Raw genomic sequence first — 20,766 nt, 5'->3', positions numbered from 1 at the left:
GTTACTCCCAGCAGTGTGGGTCAGACCTCCCTGCTAAAACTCTCTTTCCTTCGGGAACACAGTAAAATGCTCGTGTTTGGAAAAGGGGCTGATTTACACCAAATGAAACCACGAGAATAACAATTCTTATTTATGTTCTAATTCTCATGTTTTATCTTGTGTGGAAGCATCCAAGCCTACCAAGGAACACTTCAAACTCCAGGATTGCATGGAATAGCAGTGTTTTACTCGTATAGGGTAAAAATTCAGGAGGAATGACATGGTTACAGACCACCCTAAAGCTCCTTTCCATGCCCTGTAACTTATCATTACTGCCAAGTGGCAGAGAACCTGGTGGTCTGAGATAAAGAAACTTCCCTGCCCAACCAACAGCAATTCAGATCAACATTAAAAAATAAACCAACACAAGACAGAAACAATTAAGATAAATAATGAAAAAAATACCTGTCTCAAAGTGTTAGCAGCTATCGAGCAGAAATAGTATTTTGAGGATCCAAGGATTCTCACTTTTCTACTGTTTAGAGAGTATTTCCATTAGAGGCATTTGACATTCCAGCAAGAAGAAAAAGCAGCACAACTCCACTCCTTCATATAGTGTTTCCTTTCTGGAGTAATAAAACACAAATCTATCATTGCTAAAAAAATAATTTAAAAACAATCCTGAGTGGTTCCTTGAGTTGTTTAGGGAGTTTTATTGGCCTTGGAGAATAAATTAGAAAACGCTCCACCTGACAATTACTAGATGTGTCCTGCCCTGGCAAGTGTAAAACTGGAATCACAATGGTATCTTAATTAGCTGATACAAGCTTATTTTCTTTACTAGGTTTCTAGGCATGTAGAAAAACATCAAAGCAGCACCAGTGTTTGTTGTGTGAAGCTTTTATCATGTCCTGCAGATTATCTGCTCTCCTCGTGCTACAGTTCTAGTAGAAAGGATTACAGGATGACAGTGGGATGTATTTTGGACACCTGTTAACAAAAAAGAAAAAAACCCCCTTACACCTAAATGTTTTTAGGACTTTTATTGAAAAAATTTAAAACCAAAAAAATTACCAAGGCCAGTTTTACAATAAATTTAAGACATACAGAATGGCTTACCTGCCACACGGAAGAAACCTTACCACAATATTTCTCTCATGCAACTCCTGAATTAAAACCACATTCTCATTTAACATCAAAATGGATTATTTATACTTTCTTAGGATTGAACCTTAAAATATTATTTAAAAAGTCGTTTTTCCAAGGGTTAAAAACAGCAAGATTCCTCCCTTCACAGACCAGCTCCCTACGTCTGACAACTGGCAGAAATAGAGCACTGAGCTCATTTTTCCTTTTTTTGTTATTCTAACCTGAGAAATTTCTTAAATAATGCTTACTGGGCTTTCATATTTGGCAACATGACTTCAGTTACAGAGCAAAGTGCGATTCCTTATTCTTGTCAGAAACCAGTCTTTCACTGCTTGTCCCAAAAGACACTCTCACAACCAGGAGCAGCATTTGTCCCAAAAGACACTCTCACAGCAGGAGTGGTATTAGCCTAAACCTCCTTCTGTGCCCTTTTGGTGAGTTAAACCTTGTTAGTAATACCATTGGGACACTAACCTCAGGATGCAGAGTTCCCATCAGTTGTGTAATTCCCAGTATTGTGCGCTTTGAAAATATTTGCTTTGGCATGTTATACTTTGTAGCATAGTTGATTTTTTTTGTGCTTACTCCTGGCCTTTACAAAATCTGTCTTTTCTCTCTTGCATTTATTCAAGCCTTTTCCCTTGCCACCAGTTATCTCCCTTTCTCATAGCTGCAACAGAAGCAGGACACAAAGCACACAATTACATTTTAAATGTGAGAGCTACAAAAGCTGAACCGCAGACAGTGCTCTGGTAAAGCACTCTTAGTTGATGAATATGCTTGAAAATCCTGTGACTCTTTCACTAGTCAAGACTTCAATTTTAAATTTGTAAACTTACTAATATTTAATTTCAAACCCTCCAAATATTTGGTGTTTAAATGTGCTAGTCACTTCACACTTGCTCCCTGCATATGAAACCGACAGCCTCCAAAGAAATGATGAAAAACCACCTGAAAGAAGCAATTTCACTTCCAGCACATTAGAATCTCTTCTGCATTTTCAGTATATTTGTATGTTACATCATTTGGGTTATTCTTCAGTTTTATCTGAACACACCTGATTTTCAAATGAACCATGATTTCTTTACAGTTACTAGTCCTGTCTACCTGTCTAAAATTCATGAAAATACATAACCTAAGCTCTGTTTGCTCCATACTCTGCTGACTAAAAACCTTCACAACAACCACAGAGATCTAAAGTGCTTGACTGGAAAGGTGCAAAAGTCACACATCCTGAGAAATGGCTGGATTTTTCTGTTTGCTTCCAAGTAATCCTAGTTGTGACTGCACTAAATACTGAAGTGTTTCAGTTTTCAACTTCTCTGCAAATTGGTTTTAAAAGAATGTTATAGGAGATTACCACAAAAAAAGAAAGATGTGGAGAGATACCCACACGGTACATGACTGTAATTTGTTGGCATTTTTGATCCCAAAAGAGAAAACAACAAACTTTGGATTTTCTTAAATGTGTTCAAAACCCAAGTTTCTTTATTTTCCATCCAATTAAAAAAGATAAGTGTTGAAAAATAAGGAGCAAACCTAACTGTTTCAATAACCTTTAGTCTCACGTATCTTTTAAATTATACAGTGCAAGTGTATTTTGCATATCAGCGCTGAGTGGACTTTAGAAAGGACATCTGTTGAAGTATTTCCAACAGGTCTTTATAGCACCATACAATCTGCTGTCAACTGCTTAGAATCAGCCAGTGCTTAGAAAATAAAATGATATTTCTATTTCATCTATCACTCCAGAAAAAGAAAAGAAATATGGAAGCTTATGTTATCCAACTGAACTAATGTAAACAATTAATTACCAGACACTTGATCTTCACTTATTCCAGTTTTGTGAACCTGGTTGATGAATTGCTACATGATCCTTGTGTAATGGCACGGTTTAATTCAGTGGCAGGAAAACTTCACGGACGTATTGAACGAAAATATCTCTCACTTCTCCTTAAATTGTCAAAGTCTCTCTTTGCAAGATGTGGTGCTGAGCCTTCTGCTAAGGCTCATTTCCAATTCATAATTGAAGAGAAGAGCAGTGACAAACACAAGAGTGCTGAGTGCTGGCAAAGCCACGGTACAACACAATAGGAACAGCAAGGCCATGAGGAAGCAAGAGGTAACCGAGGTATCTGGAACAAACCAAAACTACACTAAACACAAGAGAGTAGCTTAGCCCCACAGCACATTTTACATTCCTCCAATACTTGATTGGTCTGTTTTCTACTGATACACGATTCAGAATTTATTCAGAACTGAAGGAACACAGTCTAATTAGACATGAAGTACATGAACTGTTCATGCACTGACAAATGCTGCTGTTGTTTTTTCACAGGTAACGCTGAAGCAGCTGTGTCAGAATGGCACTGGGTTGAAATGAAAGCAATGCTGGTACTTCACCACTTCTGCTAATTGTTACCTACAACAGTCAGTGACCATCTGCTCAACACTACGAGAGGCTTGTTTTCCAAACATGAGTTCCAGTAAGCTGAATTACAAATGAGATCAGTCTGAATCCATTAGAAAGATCACATGGTGTATTTCTGGAGGAAGCGGTCAAACGCGTCGTAAATCGCTTGTCTGGAACAAGAAAAAGAGAATTTGTATAATTTGGGAAAGGGCAGGTATCAGTGGCATCTTTCCATGTATTTACAAATGTACCTACAGCATACCTACCTACCTATCATCACAATTTCAAAACAGTTTTCAATAAAAATGTGGTATCTGGTGGTATTTTCTCCTTCCTTTATTTCTGGGATCTCTCACTGCAATCTACTAATATATTTATATTTCAGGAATAAGTGGGACTATTTTCCAACTTTCATGCAAGAGCAGATGTAGATGGATTAGGAGTTTTCTACTCAAACATATCAGAGATATGCATAGCTTGAAATTTTTGAGCAACTATTGTAAAAGTAAGGCTGAAGTTTTAAATAGCAATAAACTACTGGTTAGCATATATTGACCTGATTCAGTGCTATTCTTCTTTGTTGTTGCTTAGACTTCCTAAGTGGTGTGTAAAGTCTTCCTAATTCCCTGTATTTTAAAACTAACAGCACAACTATTTAACTTTTTGAAAACTAAAGAGCTGCATTCATAAAACTGATTTACATAACTGTCTTCAGAAAAATCAATCCCTAATATTATTAAGGCATGAATAAGTATTACTTATTTACAGTCAAGCTTTCATTTTGATTAAATCTAAAATTTTATTTTAAACTTTTCTGTTCACCTTACCTGAAGAGTCCTTGTTTGAAGAGGTAGGCACTGACATGACCTCCATCCAGATACCTGATTTCACACCCTGGCCAGATCTCTTGGAGGCTGCGCACGCCGGTGCGAGGAATGTACGCATCCTCCTTGGCTTGCACTACTATGATTAAACTTGGGTCAACTGGAACTAAAGGAAAACAAAGCAATACTGAGTTCATCTGTGGTAAGAAATAGAAACACAACTGCTGAGATTTCTGTTGTCAAAATGCTGTTTTCACAAAAAATTAAATTAGCTGAAGCTTTAATAAAATTACATGTTCTAAAGTCTCCAGCAGAATTTATTTGGTTTTGATGTTACAGTAGTGAGGCCATCAGTGGAAAAACAAACTAACCCTTACCCTTCCCACCCCTAGAGCAGAAATTCCTCAAAGACTTGTGAAGTTCACAGGAGAATTCTCTTTCCTCTTATCAACAAAACTCTATAGCATTCATGGTTATGTATAGCAGCATCTCAGTTCTTTGAGATCCCTTCTTATTGGCAAAAGGAACAGAGTAGAAGTTTCATATTTTTTCCCCCTTAAGGAGGATAAAAGTCAACTTTTCAGACAAGAGGTCAGAAAGCACAGCCTATGTTCACTTTCTTTTCTGTTTCCTACATGGTTTGCTTGCAACATAAAAATCCCAACATATTGTTATACATATTTATTACTCATAAACAGAACTGCACCAATCAGATTAGTAGCAGGAATAACACCAATATGATGTTGAGAAAAGTAACACCAAAATTATGCTGAACACAGAACATTTCTCCCTTCAAAAACAAAATATGTGAAACATTTGAAGAGTGACCAGCCAAGATGTCTGGCAGTGGGGTGTCACAAATGAAACCTTTCCTTCTTTCATACTAAATCATATATACAGAACATGCAATGCTAAGATAAATTCAAGTCTTCCATTCAATTTTTCATGAAATCTGAGCATTAGGCAGATTTTCTGAAGCTCCTCCCTAGCCTCACTCCAAGGATACCCTGGCAGGGGATACAAAGTCTCCCAGAGGATGATAAGACCTGGGAGACTTGACAAAATGGTCTCCATCACTTTGACAAGTGCATCAGTTTAAGTTCCAAGAAAGGTCAGTGTTTAGCTAAGTGATAACTGGATAAGTCTAGATGAACAAGAAAGTCTGTACATAGAATAAAACTTAAGAGTGCTTTTTCTGCCTACTGAAATAACTTTAAAAGCTTTAAGGAAAACACTTCACTGGTATTTGTCACAAAACATCTCTGGCTAGCAGTGAAAGAATCTATACTAGTGTAGATTCCTTTTATTTCTTTTTAGTGTTTATTTAAATTTAAACGCTTGTACCAATGGAGTACTAAATGACAGAAATAAGAAATGAGTGGCACAGGGGCTCAGCACCAAGAAAGCTCTGACACTAAAAGACAACTCTGTCTGAAGTCAAAGCACATTGGAGATGCCTTCAGCAGGTTCATGCACAGCCAAACCATGAACTGCCACAATAGGAATTAGAGCCCCCACTCCAGCAGAACCTTTTAAGGCGGCTCTAGGAAGCAATCACTTGTTTGCATTGCTGCAAAGGGTTTGTCCTGAACGCCAAGGAATGTTGGACTACAGCTCCCCCTATATGCTATGCCTGTTCTGGGAAACAGGATTCACCAGCCTGCACCAGCCAAGAAGGACCTCCAAAATGTTTTTACTGGCAATATAATTCAAGTTTGGTGCTCAGCTATGCAGGTTACTTTCTATCTGAAGTCAGTACGAGCTTTCTGCTTGAAAATCTTATTAGCAGATTAATTAAGATTAATTAGACCTCGATATTACATCACACAGGTGCTTTCTTCCTTTAGATAATACAAATTTGCACTAGCTCATATCTGAAAAAAGCCACAGCAAGGCACAAGAGAAAAATGAGCAAAGATGCCAAGAGGCAAATTTTTAATTAACTTTGTCATTAGTTGGCCATTGAGAAGCAATAGAAAAACAACTAGGAAATGGAGGAGTAAATATACACTACAGAATAATGCTCACAATATTTCCATATTTCAGCAAAAGTTCCAGCTAGTTTACACCTGGAGAATCAAGAAAACACCTTTCCCTCCACTGTATTTTATTCAGTTTTCCAAAGTGCACACGGAAACAAAAAGATACATACCTGGGAAGTTAGCTACGTGGGTACATTCATCCATTACTCCCTTCATGAACATTAAAGATTCTCTCTGTAAAGTTTCACTCCTCCTTGCATTTATCCTGTGTCCTTGTGGGCTGGTTAAGTTTTTATTGCTACTGCTACTGGTGGAAAAGGTTTGATTTATGCACTGCATTTTAGGAGCATCTTGCATTAAGAGTCTTTCTGAAGAGGCACTTAGAGCACTTCTATTTGTGGCAAAGCTGTGAACAGATTCCTTAGGTACAGAGTCGTTCAAGGACTCAAAGCTGAATATTCTGGAAGTCATGTCCATGTCTGCCAGACTGTCCACACTGTCAGGGAAGTTCTTCACAAAGTCTTGGCCCATCTTGAAAGAATCCGTCTAAACAAGGACAACAATTAAGGGTTGAACTCATAATTAAAAAAAAAAATACACTACCAGCACTGCTCACTTTTCTTTTCAGCTTGCAGGGCATTCAATTAAATCCTGATCATCATAACCTCTTGATAATTTCTACATTTCTGTCAGTTTAAAAAAATGCAGAAGGCACTCATATATACAGAAGTCTGTGATATAAACAATTGTTTTTCTTTCTATATTAAACTCTGAATATGTAATTACAGTCATTTAAGCTCAAATTGCCTAATTATAATAATAATAAGAGAAAAATGAACATATGTGGTGAGGTCTAATGTTATGTTTAGGACTGAAAAATTGACAGTGTCTAGATACTAGGGAGACACCAACTAAACATCTTGAAAAATGTTTCTTCTTTTCATTTTGTCTTCTCCATCAGTATTGATGGAGTGTATTTGACTTAAAAATGGCAAGTGCCAAAGTAACAACTATCTGTGCCCTAGTTTCTCTTCTCCTGCTGTTAGAAAAAGAACTGTCACAAAGGAAAGAATTTTAGGGGGAAAAAAAGGCATTTATCAGAATTTTGATTAAATGTATTTCATGTTTACATAAAGATTACACTAAGTGTGATCAAAGGAAAAACTTCTAGTAAGGGCTACACTTTAAACGTGTTCTACAACTAAAATATTAGTTTTGTTTCTCAGGTTTTTCCTTCAAAGACTAAATTTATCAAAACATAAAGAAACAACATCAGTATGTTCTAGCTAAGAATTGTCTACTTTAAGTGGAAGTAAAAAGAAGTTGCATTATTTGGTAGATTTGCACATGTAAATATTAGCAGATAGGTAAAATAAACCATACTTACTCCACAATATTCAAGCATTTGAATGATTTCTTCTTCATACACAGTTTCTGTAAAATACTGCTTCTCCAGCTCTCTCCAGTTCACTGCCTTACTCAGCACACCCTGAGATGATAAACAAAAGCATTCAGTACACAAGTAAAACCCCGTTATTTTAGTCTAAAATAATGATAAACACAGAAATTGACCTGCTCCTCTCCTGATTTTTCAGTGGAATTCTGTTCCCAGACAGCCCTCAGAACTATTGCAATCAAAGCACAAGCACATATTAAAACACAGGACATGGAATCCCATCTCCCTCTTGGCCAGCCCAAATCTTTTAAGTACATTTCTGATTGTAATCTAGTACATTAACAAAAAATGTATTTTGGAATGTGTTAATTACCGTAGTGAAGACTGCAGAGGCTGTTGACCAGGAAAGACATGGAATCAATGGCAATGGTTTAGGCCAGTTTGTCACTGCCAGTGAAGCCATCTAGAATCAAAGACACTCATTACACAAAAAGAACTCTCTCTCATCCTCAGTTTCTTTGTTTACAGGGTATTTATGAAACATGTGGTGCCAAAGAGTTAAGGACTGTGGCAGCTGAATATACTTTCACCTACTTAGAAGTTACTATGTAGTCTCCAGTGATTTTTTAAAAAATAAACATTGCTCTGGAAAGGACTCACCTCAAGGCTGAATGGGATTTGGTTATAAGAATTCCCAATGGAATATTTACTAAATATTCCATTAATTACAATATAAAATTATATTTATAATGCATTAATTATCATTATAATTACAAAAAAACTATTACAAGCTATTAGTTGTTTAAAATCATAAAAAACTTATATAAAGCTTTCCATCAAGCTCTTGCAAGTTTATTTCAAGGCAAAACAGAGGCAATCTATGAGAAGGACTATTTAAAATTCTGTACTTTGAAAATTTGTATACAGGAAACAAAATTTGAAGGAGAAGTAATTCAACATGTTAAGCACATTCTTCTTCTGTCCTTTAAGTTTGCATTATTACTTTTGCATCACTTCTCAGAACATATTTTTGTGACTATTCTGTTTATTCTAGAGAAAGCCAGAACAAGTTCAGTGTACAGAAGTTTCCTATACATGTTCTTGACAAGTTTTATTTTAGTAACATGAAACACCTTGTGTCTGTTCTACATGTTCTAATTAGTGGATTTATGCAACTGAACTGTAACTGTATTCTAATTATTTTTGTTAATAAAAAGTTTCAAGAACACCACACATCTATGTTCTGATTCTCTCCAGCAGTAGAAGACTCTCCCCTTTTGTAGAACTGACTCAATGCTTTCAACCTTCCATTGTAAAACACACTCTATAGAGGATCAACATCAAATATCACTTATTTCACAGAGGTTTCTAATTCAGCAGTGAGATGTTAAGGTAAAACAAAGGTCCTCTGTACATTTATGACATTTACAGTTATAAAACTGTGCTTTAGGGGAATATTTTCCTTTCGGGAAGCACCATTACCAACATTATTTACAGAGTTCCTAACAAATAAAGGTAGGTTGTTTTAATAAGCTTTGCACCTGTGTCTCACAGAGCTGTGACAATCTGCAGAGGCACAAGCAGTAACATTTTAACTGTGTATTAGTCTTTCAAGCACCTCAGTGATACACTGCTGGTTTAGTTTAAGTATGCACAGTGTCGCACAGAAAATGTCATCCACCTCACCACATAAATCTCTGATCAGTACCCATGATCACTGACACCAAAAGTCACCTCAATTACAACATGCCACAAAGAGGGGTTTTTTTTCACACAATGCATTAAAACACAAAGGTTTAAGCAAGCAGAAAGGAGGAAAAGAGGGAGAATTAGCAATCGATCAGTGCAGACTTTCTTTCAGCAAACATTTCTGCCCCCCACCCTTGTGGAAAAGAAAACAATTATGTGAGAAGTTTATATTCTTATTAAGCCTGCTGGGAGATGGCTGACAAAGGGCTCTATGATTTGTCAGTACATATTAAGGATTATACTAATTCAGCACCACAGAACATGAGAATTGCCAACAATTTGTTTCTCATGACTCTAAGTGTTTATTTTAAAGCACTTCTGAGATCAACACTGTAAAACAAATTATGTCCGTATGCTACATGATCAAATGAGAAGTTAAAACAAAAATAACTGAACAGGAGATATAAAAGCTTACATGTCCTCCCATGGATATTCCAGTCATCCCTAGTGGTCCATAGCCTTCTCTCTCTAGCCAGTGCAAAAGAGCTGCCGATTCTAGAATTAGAGCTCCTCCCATCACAAACAGGTCCGAGACATTTTTTAAACATGACCGTCTTTTCTCCCCAGAAAAGGAAAATAGAGGGTTTATTTTCTAAGATTAGACTCTGACAGTTCTTATCATTCTATACATACTTTTATACACAGCTTCATCACAATCCCTGAGAATTTTGGATCTGAACTCCTGTTGGTTCAACAAGAGGAAAAAGCAAGCCCAGATTTTCTGGCACTTTTAATTTTTCATCCAAATGAAGACTAAAAAAAGACACCTGCCTATGCTTTTAATGTAGTATCACTGACAGCTTGGTCTTTTGGAAACAATTACCAACATTAGCATCTCATTAGCAGCAATATTCTGTCCTGGGAAGTTGTAACAGATATTTTAGAAATAGAATCAAAGTGATACAGTCCTAGGCATACACTGTCCCATTTGCAGAAACAAGGTTTGTTGGTTTTTTTCTTATTTACCTGTTTTACACCATTGAAAAATTGCACACAACATTTGAAGAGCAATGTCAGCTTTGGAAGCACTTATCAGTGTCACTGTAAGACTGAAACTGTAAAGTGGGAAGTTTGTCACAATATTGAGAAATTCAGGCAGTGTACTGCAAAGCACTAAAACACAGAAGACACACACAAAAAAGTAGAAATCTATTTGGCTGAACCATCAGAGGGGCCTAAAAATAATAGACCTCTAACTTGGGGAGTGGGACTGAGTATTTTCAGTACCACAGCCAGGTTACAAAGGGCTCCTGGCCTCTCCTGCCAGCATGCCACTGTCACATTTGCAACACTCTGAAGCACAAGGACAAAGCTCACTGTGAAGTGACACAGAAATGAGCATAGCTGCAGAGCAGCATTTCCAGCCTAATGCAATTCTTTCCTAGAGCTTCGTGAGATCCCTCAGCCCTCTGCAGCTGCTGTATTTATTGAACACTGTTACACTGGTGCTGTGTAACCCTGTATTGGAGAGTGACAAGCATTTGTTGGGGTTTTACACTGAGCACCTCCCACTCTTGAAACAATCCTGACACACCGGACAACTGAGAACAGAGTTATTTAATTTATTCTTCTGCATCACATCACCCATAACTGGAAATTAATCTTCCAATGGATGTATTCCAGCACACACTTTCTCCTGTCACTTTCCTATAATCTTACAAAAACACCTTCTCTGTGTCTTCTAGTCAATGTCCCAGTTAGGATTAAAAAGGATTAAAACACCAACTCATATTAGGACTTTCAGAAATATTGGAAGACTAAAAGCTTTGCCTCAGACACATATCCTGTTGAATACAGATAATACATCTGTGGTTTGGAAAACGTAAAAAGTGAAAAACCAAGACTGTCTAATCAGACTTCCAAACTCCAATTTAAGAAATTGACTGAAGAAACAAATCCTGTAAAATACTGAATATTGCATAGCATCCTGACTAACAACCAATCAACACTAGATTTATTCATATGCCTGAAAATTCTTAGAAGATCTCGGAAAAGCAAAATCCTACCAATTATAATGGAAATGTGCTATCTGAGCAAAGATTATCAGAACTGACTGAAATACAACAGCAGCACTGGTGCATGCAGTTGTGAGTCAGGAAAATAAAAAGGTCCTGGCTCGCACTCACACAACATGTTTGCATCTCACTCTGTACTGCAAGTTCACCGTGTGCAAACTTTCTTGATCCCTGAGATCTCCTAACACAACATCCAAAGCAGTTTAGTAAAGAGCAGACAGTTTCACATTGGCGGGTTACAAGTGGTTTTTGAAACTTTTTTTTCTTAACAAGTTATCAAAATCAAAGTTTAGACAACTTTTGGCTTGAAAGAGAAAAAAAGAAAAGTAGTATTTTATAAACACAGTATCCATAAATGTAACAGGAATACTTACAATTGATCCTTAGGTTTTCTACAGCCATGTAAAAGACTCCAGTTAAAGAAAGTCAAAAAGGTTTTATCAAAACTGGTCATCAAAAATAAAGATAAAATAAATAATATCCATAAATAGCATGAATTAATTGAAATTTGGAATTTAAACTGCCAGTGTTCAACTGTCACTAAATTAAATTTAATCTATTTCAATGATGCAGTTTGCAACATCTTACTGTTGTCAGATATATGGGCAGGAAAAAAGTGTAACTCAATATCCTATTCAATGAAACAGGATGATATTATTATACAAGATGACAGAACAAAACTTAACTGTTTTTTAAAAACCCGCCCAAATCCGAAGTGGTAACAGCAATTTTCTCAGAAGTTACCTGGGTATCATACAATTGTGTTTCACATAATGGTCATACTTTCTTTACTTTTACACACTGGGTATAAAAAAGCTGGTATTTTATGAGCGTGGTAACTCTTCTAGCTTCCAGAGAGGACATAAGGAATAACTATTTTGTTCTCCACAAAAGGATATAGTAAGGATTTTCTAGCAACAGGGAAGCCATACAGGCTTCTTTAATCATTGGCCGTGCCATTAATGTGCGTCTCCTCCAGAAGTGCTAAAGATAAGATGTACAAACAACACAGGTCAGACAAAATTTGATGGTTGAATTTCTCAGTAACAATCAATTTTACATTTGACACACTCACATGGTCTCCAGTGCCTGCTAAATGAATGCACACTGGTCTGTGCTTGCCATTCCATCTTCTGGGTATGATGAACTGAAATCTGTGAGAAATGAACACTTATTTTAGCAGAGTAAGAATATCTATTAGCAAGCTGCATCAAGAGAAATTAATTAAAAAAACAAAACCAAAACAACAGAAGTATTTGTGACCCATGCAGGCAGACTGCCAGCAACTCAGGAGCATCATTTTTCATGAACACATTCAGCAAACAAAGGAATCTGAAAGTAGGACAGAAGAAAGGCCAAGCAAGAAAAGGAGCCAAGATGAAACATCATGTTCCTAAAAAAGACTACTACCTCATCATCACAATTTAAACTTTGCAGAGTGGAGAAATGCAACTTCAGATAAAGAGCAGCCTAAACAACTATGTCCAGCTCTCCTAGGCATCATTGCTATTTTTCTCCTGAAGGCATAACAGTCGAAATTGAAGATTAAGATGAGCAATAAATTAAAAAAAAAAAAAAAAAAAAACCCAACATACAAACCATGAAATTATTCTACATACACATCATCAGTAAAATAATGTCTCCTGCTGCTACTTACTTACAGTCTAAACTCCTGAAAAAAAAAAAATCCCTTCTGAGCCATCACTATTCTCCCCACAAGATGGAGCACTGTTACCTACAAGAGCTCTACACTTCAGCAAATACATTCATACCATCTTGAGGGAAATTCGTACAGTTTTTCGAAACTGTCACAATACTGCCCAAAATAACAACTATGGTAACTTGGCTACAAAGCACAAGAGAACACAGAAGAGGAAACAACGAGCATATTGTATTTTCCAGTAAGGCACTAACTAGTTTGATAATGTTAACAGACAGCTTTCTCTAACCAGTAGAGGTGGAACAGAACTGATTCCTTGACTATCAACCTTTTCCTCACACTCCTTAACGTTACATGCTTAAGCACACATATAAAAACACCAACCAGTATTACTGACAAAATTTACAATGTCAGCATCAACTTGAGCTGACAAACTTTTATGTTTATGTTATTAAACAAACAAAGTCTGGGGAAAAAAAATCATCACGACAGTTCAGCTCAAAACAAAAGGCAAACAGAAATTATGCTCCCTTTGCAAACCCACTCCTAATCTGCAAAGAAGTGTCAGTGTGAAACCAGCATCGTTAGGGAGCCTCCAGCTTTCTGTGAGAATGCTTTTCTTTTTCTTTTTTATTTTTTTGTTTGTTTGTCAAGGAAGAAAGGAACCAGTTCTCTGGCTACAATAAAATAGGCTTGCTACTTTATCACTCATACAAAATTTTTGTATTCAATGGAAATGGAAAGCTAGAACAGCTCCTTCAAATGCAACATAATATGCTTTGATATAAACAGCTTCTCCTGCTACATATAAAATAACAACCACTGTTCTTCATTTCCAACCAAACCAGTAACTCAAAAAACCCAGGGAATTCCACAGCTTTGTGCAATATGATTTCTATGCAAAAACAAAACAAAACAAAAAACAAGAAACAAAAAAAAAAACCAAACCAAAAAAGTACTACTTTGCTAATGGATTTTTTTTAACACATAGATTGAACTATCACATGAATAAGACTTTACAGATTGTTTGCATTACAATCAATTGGCTGTACAATAAAACTACTTACAGATCATTATTTCTCTGCAGCACTAATTTCAGAAATACCTCTTGGTTTCTCTTACCTTGCTACAAGAGATTCCACTGGCAGGATACCTGGGACACAATGAGCCAAGGGGGAAATGAAGTGCCCCTCAAGGATTTTACAGTCTGATTGCCCCTCAACCTGCAGAAAGAGCAACAAATATTATGTCAGTCTTCAACTTGTTCTGAAAGCAAATCTCTTAAAGTAGAATTTGTTATGGGATAAAAAACTTGCTTAAAAAAACCCAAAGCTGAGGCCCACTCCTAAAATTAGGGAATAGGGATACATGTTATCAACAGAGTCAAAACACTTTTTTTCAACTTTGCTTTTATTAAATAACCTTTCACAGGAATCAAACAAAGGTGTAATGCTGTCCCATTTTAAATACACTCAATAACACAGACTAAGCTTTGAACACTGAGTTTTAATATTTGACATCCCAACTATTGTACTACTGGGAAACAAAAAGAAAAAACATTATGTGTACAGGCACTGCTTTAGTCTCTATTTCCTTCCATTCTCTTCTGGTAGCCTATGAAAGTAGCCTGGTGTTAAATACCAAGTTATTTCACATTTATATATCCTTAGGAAAATAAATGTAGCTAAATCACATAATCTCTTGCTTTTAAGTACCTTGTCAATGAACACTGGGTAATCTTTTGAAACCAGGGTCTGGCATTTTTCCCTGTTCCCAATAATCTTTCTGAATTCAAATATTCTGTTGAAAGGAAACAAGTAGAGAAGATTCAACTTTTTATCTAAAAAAAAGAAGAGACATATTTATATAACATTTCAGGAGCTAAAGGAAGCCACAAACAAATAAAATTCATGAAGCCAGCTTTGCATTTACAGATTAATCAGGCCATTGGGTAGCTAGCTACCATAGGATGCTTTTAATTTAAACAAAAAGTCTCAGGTACCTTGCTGGGGAATAGAAAGCTAAGGGGCAAATCTGGTTGCTTTTTTCTGCTACTTAAATGGGCTGCAGAGGCAGACAGACTAAATGAAACTCAACACTTCTCAGAGATGTACAGTGAGAGGAACAAGATTACTGAGGACATGAACACTGAAGAGGGATGATCGTGTGCTGCAGTGTAAGAAATCCCTCCTGGAGCAAAGTGAAAGATTGCTTTCACAGTTAAGCACATGAAAAAACAGCCCAGGGAAACTATAAATTATCTTCATCCTCAAGGGATGAAGTGTCTTTCAAGTGAATTAAGTGCCAAGTGACTTGAAGAAACAAGAAGTCAGCTTTGTTTTGAACAGGGATTTTGACTTGATGCCCTCCAACTGGCCCTTTCAACCTTTAATACTCTGTGACTTGCTCATTATTACACATTTTACCTGACAAGCTAGAACAGTTTTGAGGGGAAAGTACAGAAAAATGACCTGTTCACCTCCCCAAAACCACAGAATAGAAAGAAAATCCAGTTTATCAGCACACAAAAAACAGCTCTGCTTTACAACCTTTGCTTTTCTCCTATAGAAACTGCATTAAGTATTTCTGAGAAAGTAAAGATGTGAGATGTGAGTGTGGAGGGCAAGGAAAACAAAAAGATGTTTTGTTTGACTATAAATCTTTTTAAAATACTGCATTTATGCCTTCTTTCTATAGTTATGTAGATACTGAAGGCTAAATCTTGCCTCTAATGAGAAATTTCAACCCTTGCTAATGAGTTGAGGACCAAGAATTAGGATATTAACATTCATCACATCAAGCGTATGCACACAAAATTTCAGATTACACAGAGTAATCTGTCATTCCATCTCAGATAATGCCTGAAGTGAAAAGAATTTAGTACATAACTTAAGAAAGGAGCTTCACAGTGATGAGTTAAACAAAAATAAAACCCCTCCTCCTACAAGCCAGTGTGAGGAGGCAGGAGGAGGTAGCATTCTTCCTTCTTCATCCAGGTGCAGCCAGCTCATTTTCATCCCAGTCAGGGGCAACACAAAGAACAAAACTTTCTTCCCCTTTGCAGACCAGCAAATTTGCCTCCTGCTTCCCCCACCACTTTGGAGCTGGTGGGAGAGGGCTTTTCCCTGGAATGAAGAAGGAGGAACTGTAGCTGCCACCACTGTTATCACCAGCAAAACTCCCTTTTTGCCCTTTGGTCTGGGTGTGATCACCCTCCAGAGCCCAGCCAAGCCTTGCACTGGGGAGCAGCAGCAGCAGCAGTCAGAGCTCCCTGTACAGAGACACCACTTGGGACTCAAGGGAGATGGAGATGGGGCACTGAAACTTCACTGTGTCTCACCAAGAACCCAAAGGTCTTTTAAAGAGAGAGGTTTGATAACATTAAAATATCCCAAACGGAGAAGAATACAGAAATGCTGCAATCAAAACAAACCCTACTGTTTTTGGTTATTCCAACCAAAGCCAAAATTCTCATTTTGCAGGAAAGTCTGCTACTTAAGAGAAAAAAAATCAACTGAAGACAGACACACAAAGCAATCAAAGTGCCATTTCCAGATCAGATCTTTCATGTGGCCTTAAAAAAAATAACAAACTCCCATAAAACTCCACTGCTATCCAGTGCACAAAATTTTATTTCAGTAGCTTTCAAAATTTTCTTTATTGATTTTCATAGACATAAGAGTGAGCTTATTAAATGCAGGTTTATCATTTCCTATTTAAATACTGCACAATGCAGAATATATATATTGCCACTTCATTTTTATGCTTAAGAAATAAAAGTGCTCAAATTCCAGGTGTTAATCTCAATAGTTATTAATAAAAATAATCAAATGTTTAAAAATTAAGAGGTACTTTCATTTTTTTCTTGTTTTCAAGACATCTAAAAAGAAAGAGTTTACTACTTTGGGCTGTGAGAGAAACTTCAGAGTAAATCTTACACTTTTAAATTAATTATGAAGTGGTAGAAAGATAGCAAGAGCCACTTAAATGTTAAACAGAAACAAATCTTCTGCAGAAATCCATCAAGTTTTGTTTTTAGAAAACACTTCCAGAGATGCTGTTTGAAGCATGACATTAGATAAACATAAGTAAAAATTTAGTTGGGCACACAGACATTCTCTCAAGAAGAGCCTCTTTAAACAGAAAAAAAATTGCAAATCCTATTAAGACTTTTTTTAAATCCAGTTACTCCCTTGGTATAGAAACACATTATTTCTTGAACACAACCAACTTAAACACTTCTGGTATTTTAAATACAGGATAGCAAGTACTGTTGCTACTTCAAGGGTTTTTTTTGGGGGTTTTTGGGGTTTTTTTAATGTAACATATTGTTTATGCTGTTACTTTCTAACAAGTCACCTTTTCAGATCCTCTGGCTTTCCCCATCCTCTGATGAAAAGTTTAGTGAGGAGAAGCTTTCGGTACAAGACATCTAATTTACTTACACCCATTAGCAGCACACTGTCATCTAGGGAAAAAGCAGAGGTGAAAACAAGGCAGTTAAAGTCTACAGGAGTGGCAAATTCATTGATTCCAATACAAAGTGGTTTCTTATTCTGGTTTCTGCATTAAGGAAGAGCCATCTAATATATTCCAAGAAAGTTACTGCTATTCAGGTCAACTCTTTTCATTTGAAACAAAATACAAAGGCAGTAGATACAACATGTTAGAATGAAAATTTTAAATGCTAATTTAATGCTAATTTTTATTACTAATTAAAACCAGATATTTATTTCACCACTGATGACAAGCCAGCTGAAGAAGCACATCAGGATTACATCAAAACTGCATCTTCAACCAGTCCTAACTGCACTGTACTTGAACAGATTAAACCAAGAATAGCACTGATCTCTCTCCTCTCAATAGAACTATGATGGCAAAACTCTTCAGTCAATGTGGGCTGCCATAAACACATCTCAGAATGGAAACTTGAAACAATGTCTGGGTTTAAACCACTAGAAGATCTCATCTCTTCATCTTCTTAATGGAGAGAAGGAGAGAGAGAAGGAGGGGAAGAATGTCATTCCAGTCACTGCTGTAGAGAAATTATTTTTGTAATCTTGCCTTCATTGGTGTGTTAGACATGTATCCTAATCCTTATCTAATCAGCTTCTTTCCAATTTGCTATTTCTTACAGTTTTCAAAGTGATGCTCCTCCCACTCCTTTCTGGGAAGAAATCACACCCTCAAAATCCTTGCTAGGATCATTTCTCTTTCAACAAACACACCAGCTCAAATAGAGCTAAATCTAAGAAGATTTTAGGGCAAGCTGAGAATTATTTTCAAAGCAATACTTACTGAAGTGAACGGGAGCCACTGCTGAGCTCTTCCAACGGGGAAGAAAAACAACCAAACACTGCTAAAAAGGAGAATTTAAATCTGGTTTCTTGGTCAGCAGGATACAGGTTACTCAATTAAAAATAAAATCCAGGATCTGTGTACACCTAAGAAAACAACATATTTAATAATCAAACAGTTGATTAGTGAGTTCACTTCAGGCATTTTCTAGTATTTCCAGATCCCACTACGCTAAATGTACTCAATAATCTTGTCGCACTCCAAAATAGTGCAATTTAATTCATGAGGTCTTTGAAATTTTATTTTCATCCAAAAGCACTTATTCTGCCACACTCCAATGTGGTCATTTTTAAAAATAAACTTGTTTGATTATTACAAGTAAAAATTGTGGTCAGAGTAACAAAAACATTCCTCTGCACTTCTAGAAAGCCAGTATCTAAGAATCAGTGTAAAGAAAAAAAGCAGAACTTGTTAACAGCTAGAATAAATTACTATCAAAACAGAAATTACAGGCACTTGAATTTTAGACTAAGCATGCTAGAAAGCCACAATGGCTCCAGGATGGTTCAATCACTACAGGGTAAAAATAAATACATGAAATGAGAGAAAACCATGGTGGGGACGCTTTGTTTTAAAAGCATGTAGATTTTTCTTTGAATCCAAAGCCTGGCCTGACAAGCTCTCTGCTGCACCAAGGGAGTGCCAAAACAACTTTCTAGGCAAGCACATTATATCTGAATGTAATATTGATTGAGGCAAAAGCATTGTCTCTTCTGCTTCATTGATGGAATGGAGACTCTGAAGTAACTTGGGATATTTCAATTAATCAGAATCAAGATAAAAGCACTACTGGAAAGAGCACAGGAGACACTAAAACAAATTTTAAAATATATTCCTAGTATGTGAAGTATGCTGCATAGAACTTCTCAGAAATATCATTGAGATAAAAAATTTGGGAGGATGGCCCCTACTGTAGCTCTCTAAGAAAAGGGCAGGACACGTTTCAGTCCCTGCCCACATGTGTCTACATGGCAAGACAATTACAAACACTTTTACTGCCAGGAAAGGCAAATCCAGCTGCTGAAGGAGGCTGAAGTTCTATAATTCCACATTAGCTGGAGGATTCCAGCAGTGAGGATTTGAAATGGATAGAAGATGTTTCAGAATGAAACTCGGTTTCCTCCACTTGGCAGCACACATGGCACATGCCGATCCCACAGTGAGGCAGGTCAGCTGGAAACAGTGACCTGACAACGATGCTGTGGAGCTGCGTGGCCCGAGAGACAGGATCTGCGTTATGAATCCTGGATGAATATATTGCCAACACAGAAAGCTTTACATAACGTGTTCTCTGAATGGAAACTGCAGCAGATACAAAAGCACGCTAAGGAGAAACACAGAAACAGACACGTAAATTCATCCAAAATCCAACACGTAAAAGGTCAGCTATTGCTTTTTAACCACGCAAACAGCTTCGGCTACAAGAAAACCACCCCTGGGAAGCACACGAGGACTTCACTCAAGGCCCACAGTGTAATTTCCATTCTATACATGGATGTGAAAATCTCCCCCCCAGCAGCCAACCCGAAAAAAACACGGAGGTTCTGTTTTAGAAGGCGGGGCTGTCAACTTCCCTACCCTCCCTCTCTATTTAAAAAAACCTCTCTCACAATTAACGCCAGGTCCTTTCCTGATAGAAAATCAAAGAAATCCCAGAGAAGTCACGGCGAGGCAGACACAAGCCCCACAACAACTCCACAAAACGGGATGGACACGCAGGAGCCGGAGGATAACAACGGGGCCTAAAGCAGGGCTGCCAGCAGCTCCCCTCAGGCTTGAACCGAGCCCTCGAAGCGGGGGCAGGTGGGACCCCCGATCCCAAATCCCCGATCCCAAATCTCTGCCATCCCCGATCCCAAATCTCTGCCATCCCCGATCCCAAACCTCTGCCATCCCCGACCCAAACCCGCCCGGGCGGGAGCCGGCGCTGCCTCAGTGCCCGCGGGAAGGGGCGGCGGGAGGCAGGACACGGCCCCGCCGCTCCCCGAGCCCGCCCCGGGGCCGGGCAGTGCCGTGAGGGGGAGCCGTGCCGTGAGGGGGAGCCGTGCCGTGAGGGGGAGCCGTGCCGTGAGGGGGAGCCGCTCCACCACCGCCACCGCCACCCCCGGCCCGGCCCACGAAGGTCACCCGCTGCTCACCCGAAGCGCTGCCGGTGTTGAGGCACTACATGGAAGGGTGGGAGCGGGAAGCGGAGGAAGAAGAAGAGGAGGAGGAGGAGGAGGTGAGAGCGGAGGGCGGGAC

At 37.8% G+C, this 20,766-nt stretch overlaps 1 protein-coding gene across 3 annotated transcripts; it reads right to left on the bottom strand.

Moving 5' to 3' along the window:
• Positions 1–1,007: 1,007 nt before the first annotated feature.
• ABHD18 (abhydrolase domain containing 18) lies at positions 1,008–20,752 on the bottom strand. 3 transcript variants are annotated; one of them, XM_033059901.1, is made up of 14 exons: positions 20,664–20,752; positions 18,466–18,611; positions 17,527–17,635; positions 14,883–14,967; positions 14,290–14,390; positions 12,583–12,661; positions 12,407–12,491; positions 11,882–11,909; positions 9,908–10,046; positions 8,117–8,206; positions 7,735–7,836; positions 6,518–6,893; positions 4,369–4,531; positions 1,008–3,711 (listed from the first exon to the last, which is right to left on the bottom strand). In XM_033059901.1, exons 3-14 carry the CDS (start codon positions 17,616–17,618, stop codon positions 3,660–3,662), a joined length of 1,392 nt encoding a protein of 463 aa, XP_032915792.1. In that variant the 5' UTR covers positions 17,619–17,635; positions 18,466–18,611; positions 20,664–20,752; the 3' UTR covers positions 1,008–3,659. The 3 variants fall into 3 exon arrangements, with proteins under 3 accessions (XP_032915792.1, XP_032915793.1, XP_032915794.1); XM_033059902.1 differs by having other exon boundaries at positions 18,466–18,523; positions 20,664–20,700; XM_033059903.1 differs by lacking the exon at positions 1,008–3,711 and having other exon boundaries at positions 4,365–4,531.
• Between the last annotated feature and the right edge of the window lie 14 nt (positions 20,753–20,766).

The sequence above is a fragment of the Catharus ustulatus genome, chromosome 5 (genome assembly GCF_009819885.2).
Source record: "Catharus ustulatus isolate bCatUst1 chromosome 5, bCatUst1.pri.v2, whole genome shotgun sequence".
NCBI lineage: Eukaryota > Metazoa > Chordata > Aves > Passeriformes > Turdidae > Catharus > Catharus ustulatus.
This window is presented reverse-complemented; position numbering and strand designations above follow the sequence as displayed.

Coding starts and splice junctions, on each gene's coding strand:
- ABHD18 (XM_033059901.1), bottom strand. CDS start 17,618: ATGGGTGTAAGTAAATTAGATGTCTTGTACCGAAAGCTTCTCCTCACT. Junction 11,910..12,406: donor GTTGCTAGAAAATCCTTACT/ATATCCTTTTGT, acceptor GGAGTCTTTTAC/ATGGCTGTAGAAAACCTAAG. Junction 7,837..8,116: donor CCTCTGCAGTCTTCACTACG/GTAATTAACACA, acceptor TTATCATCTCAG/GGTGTGCTGAGTAAGGCAGT.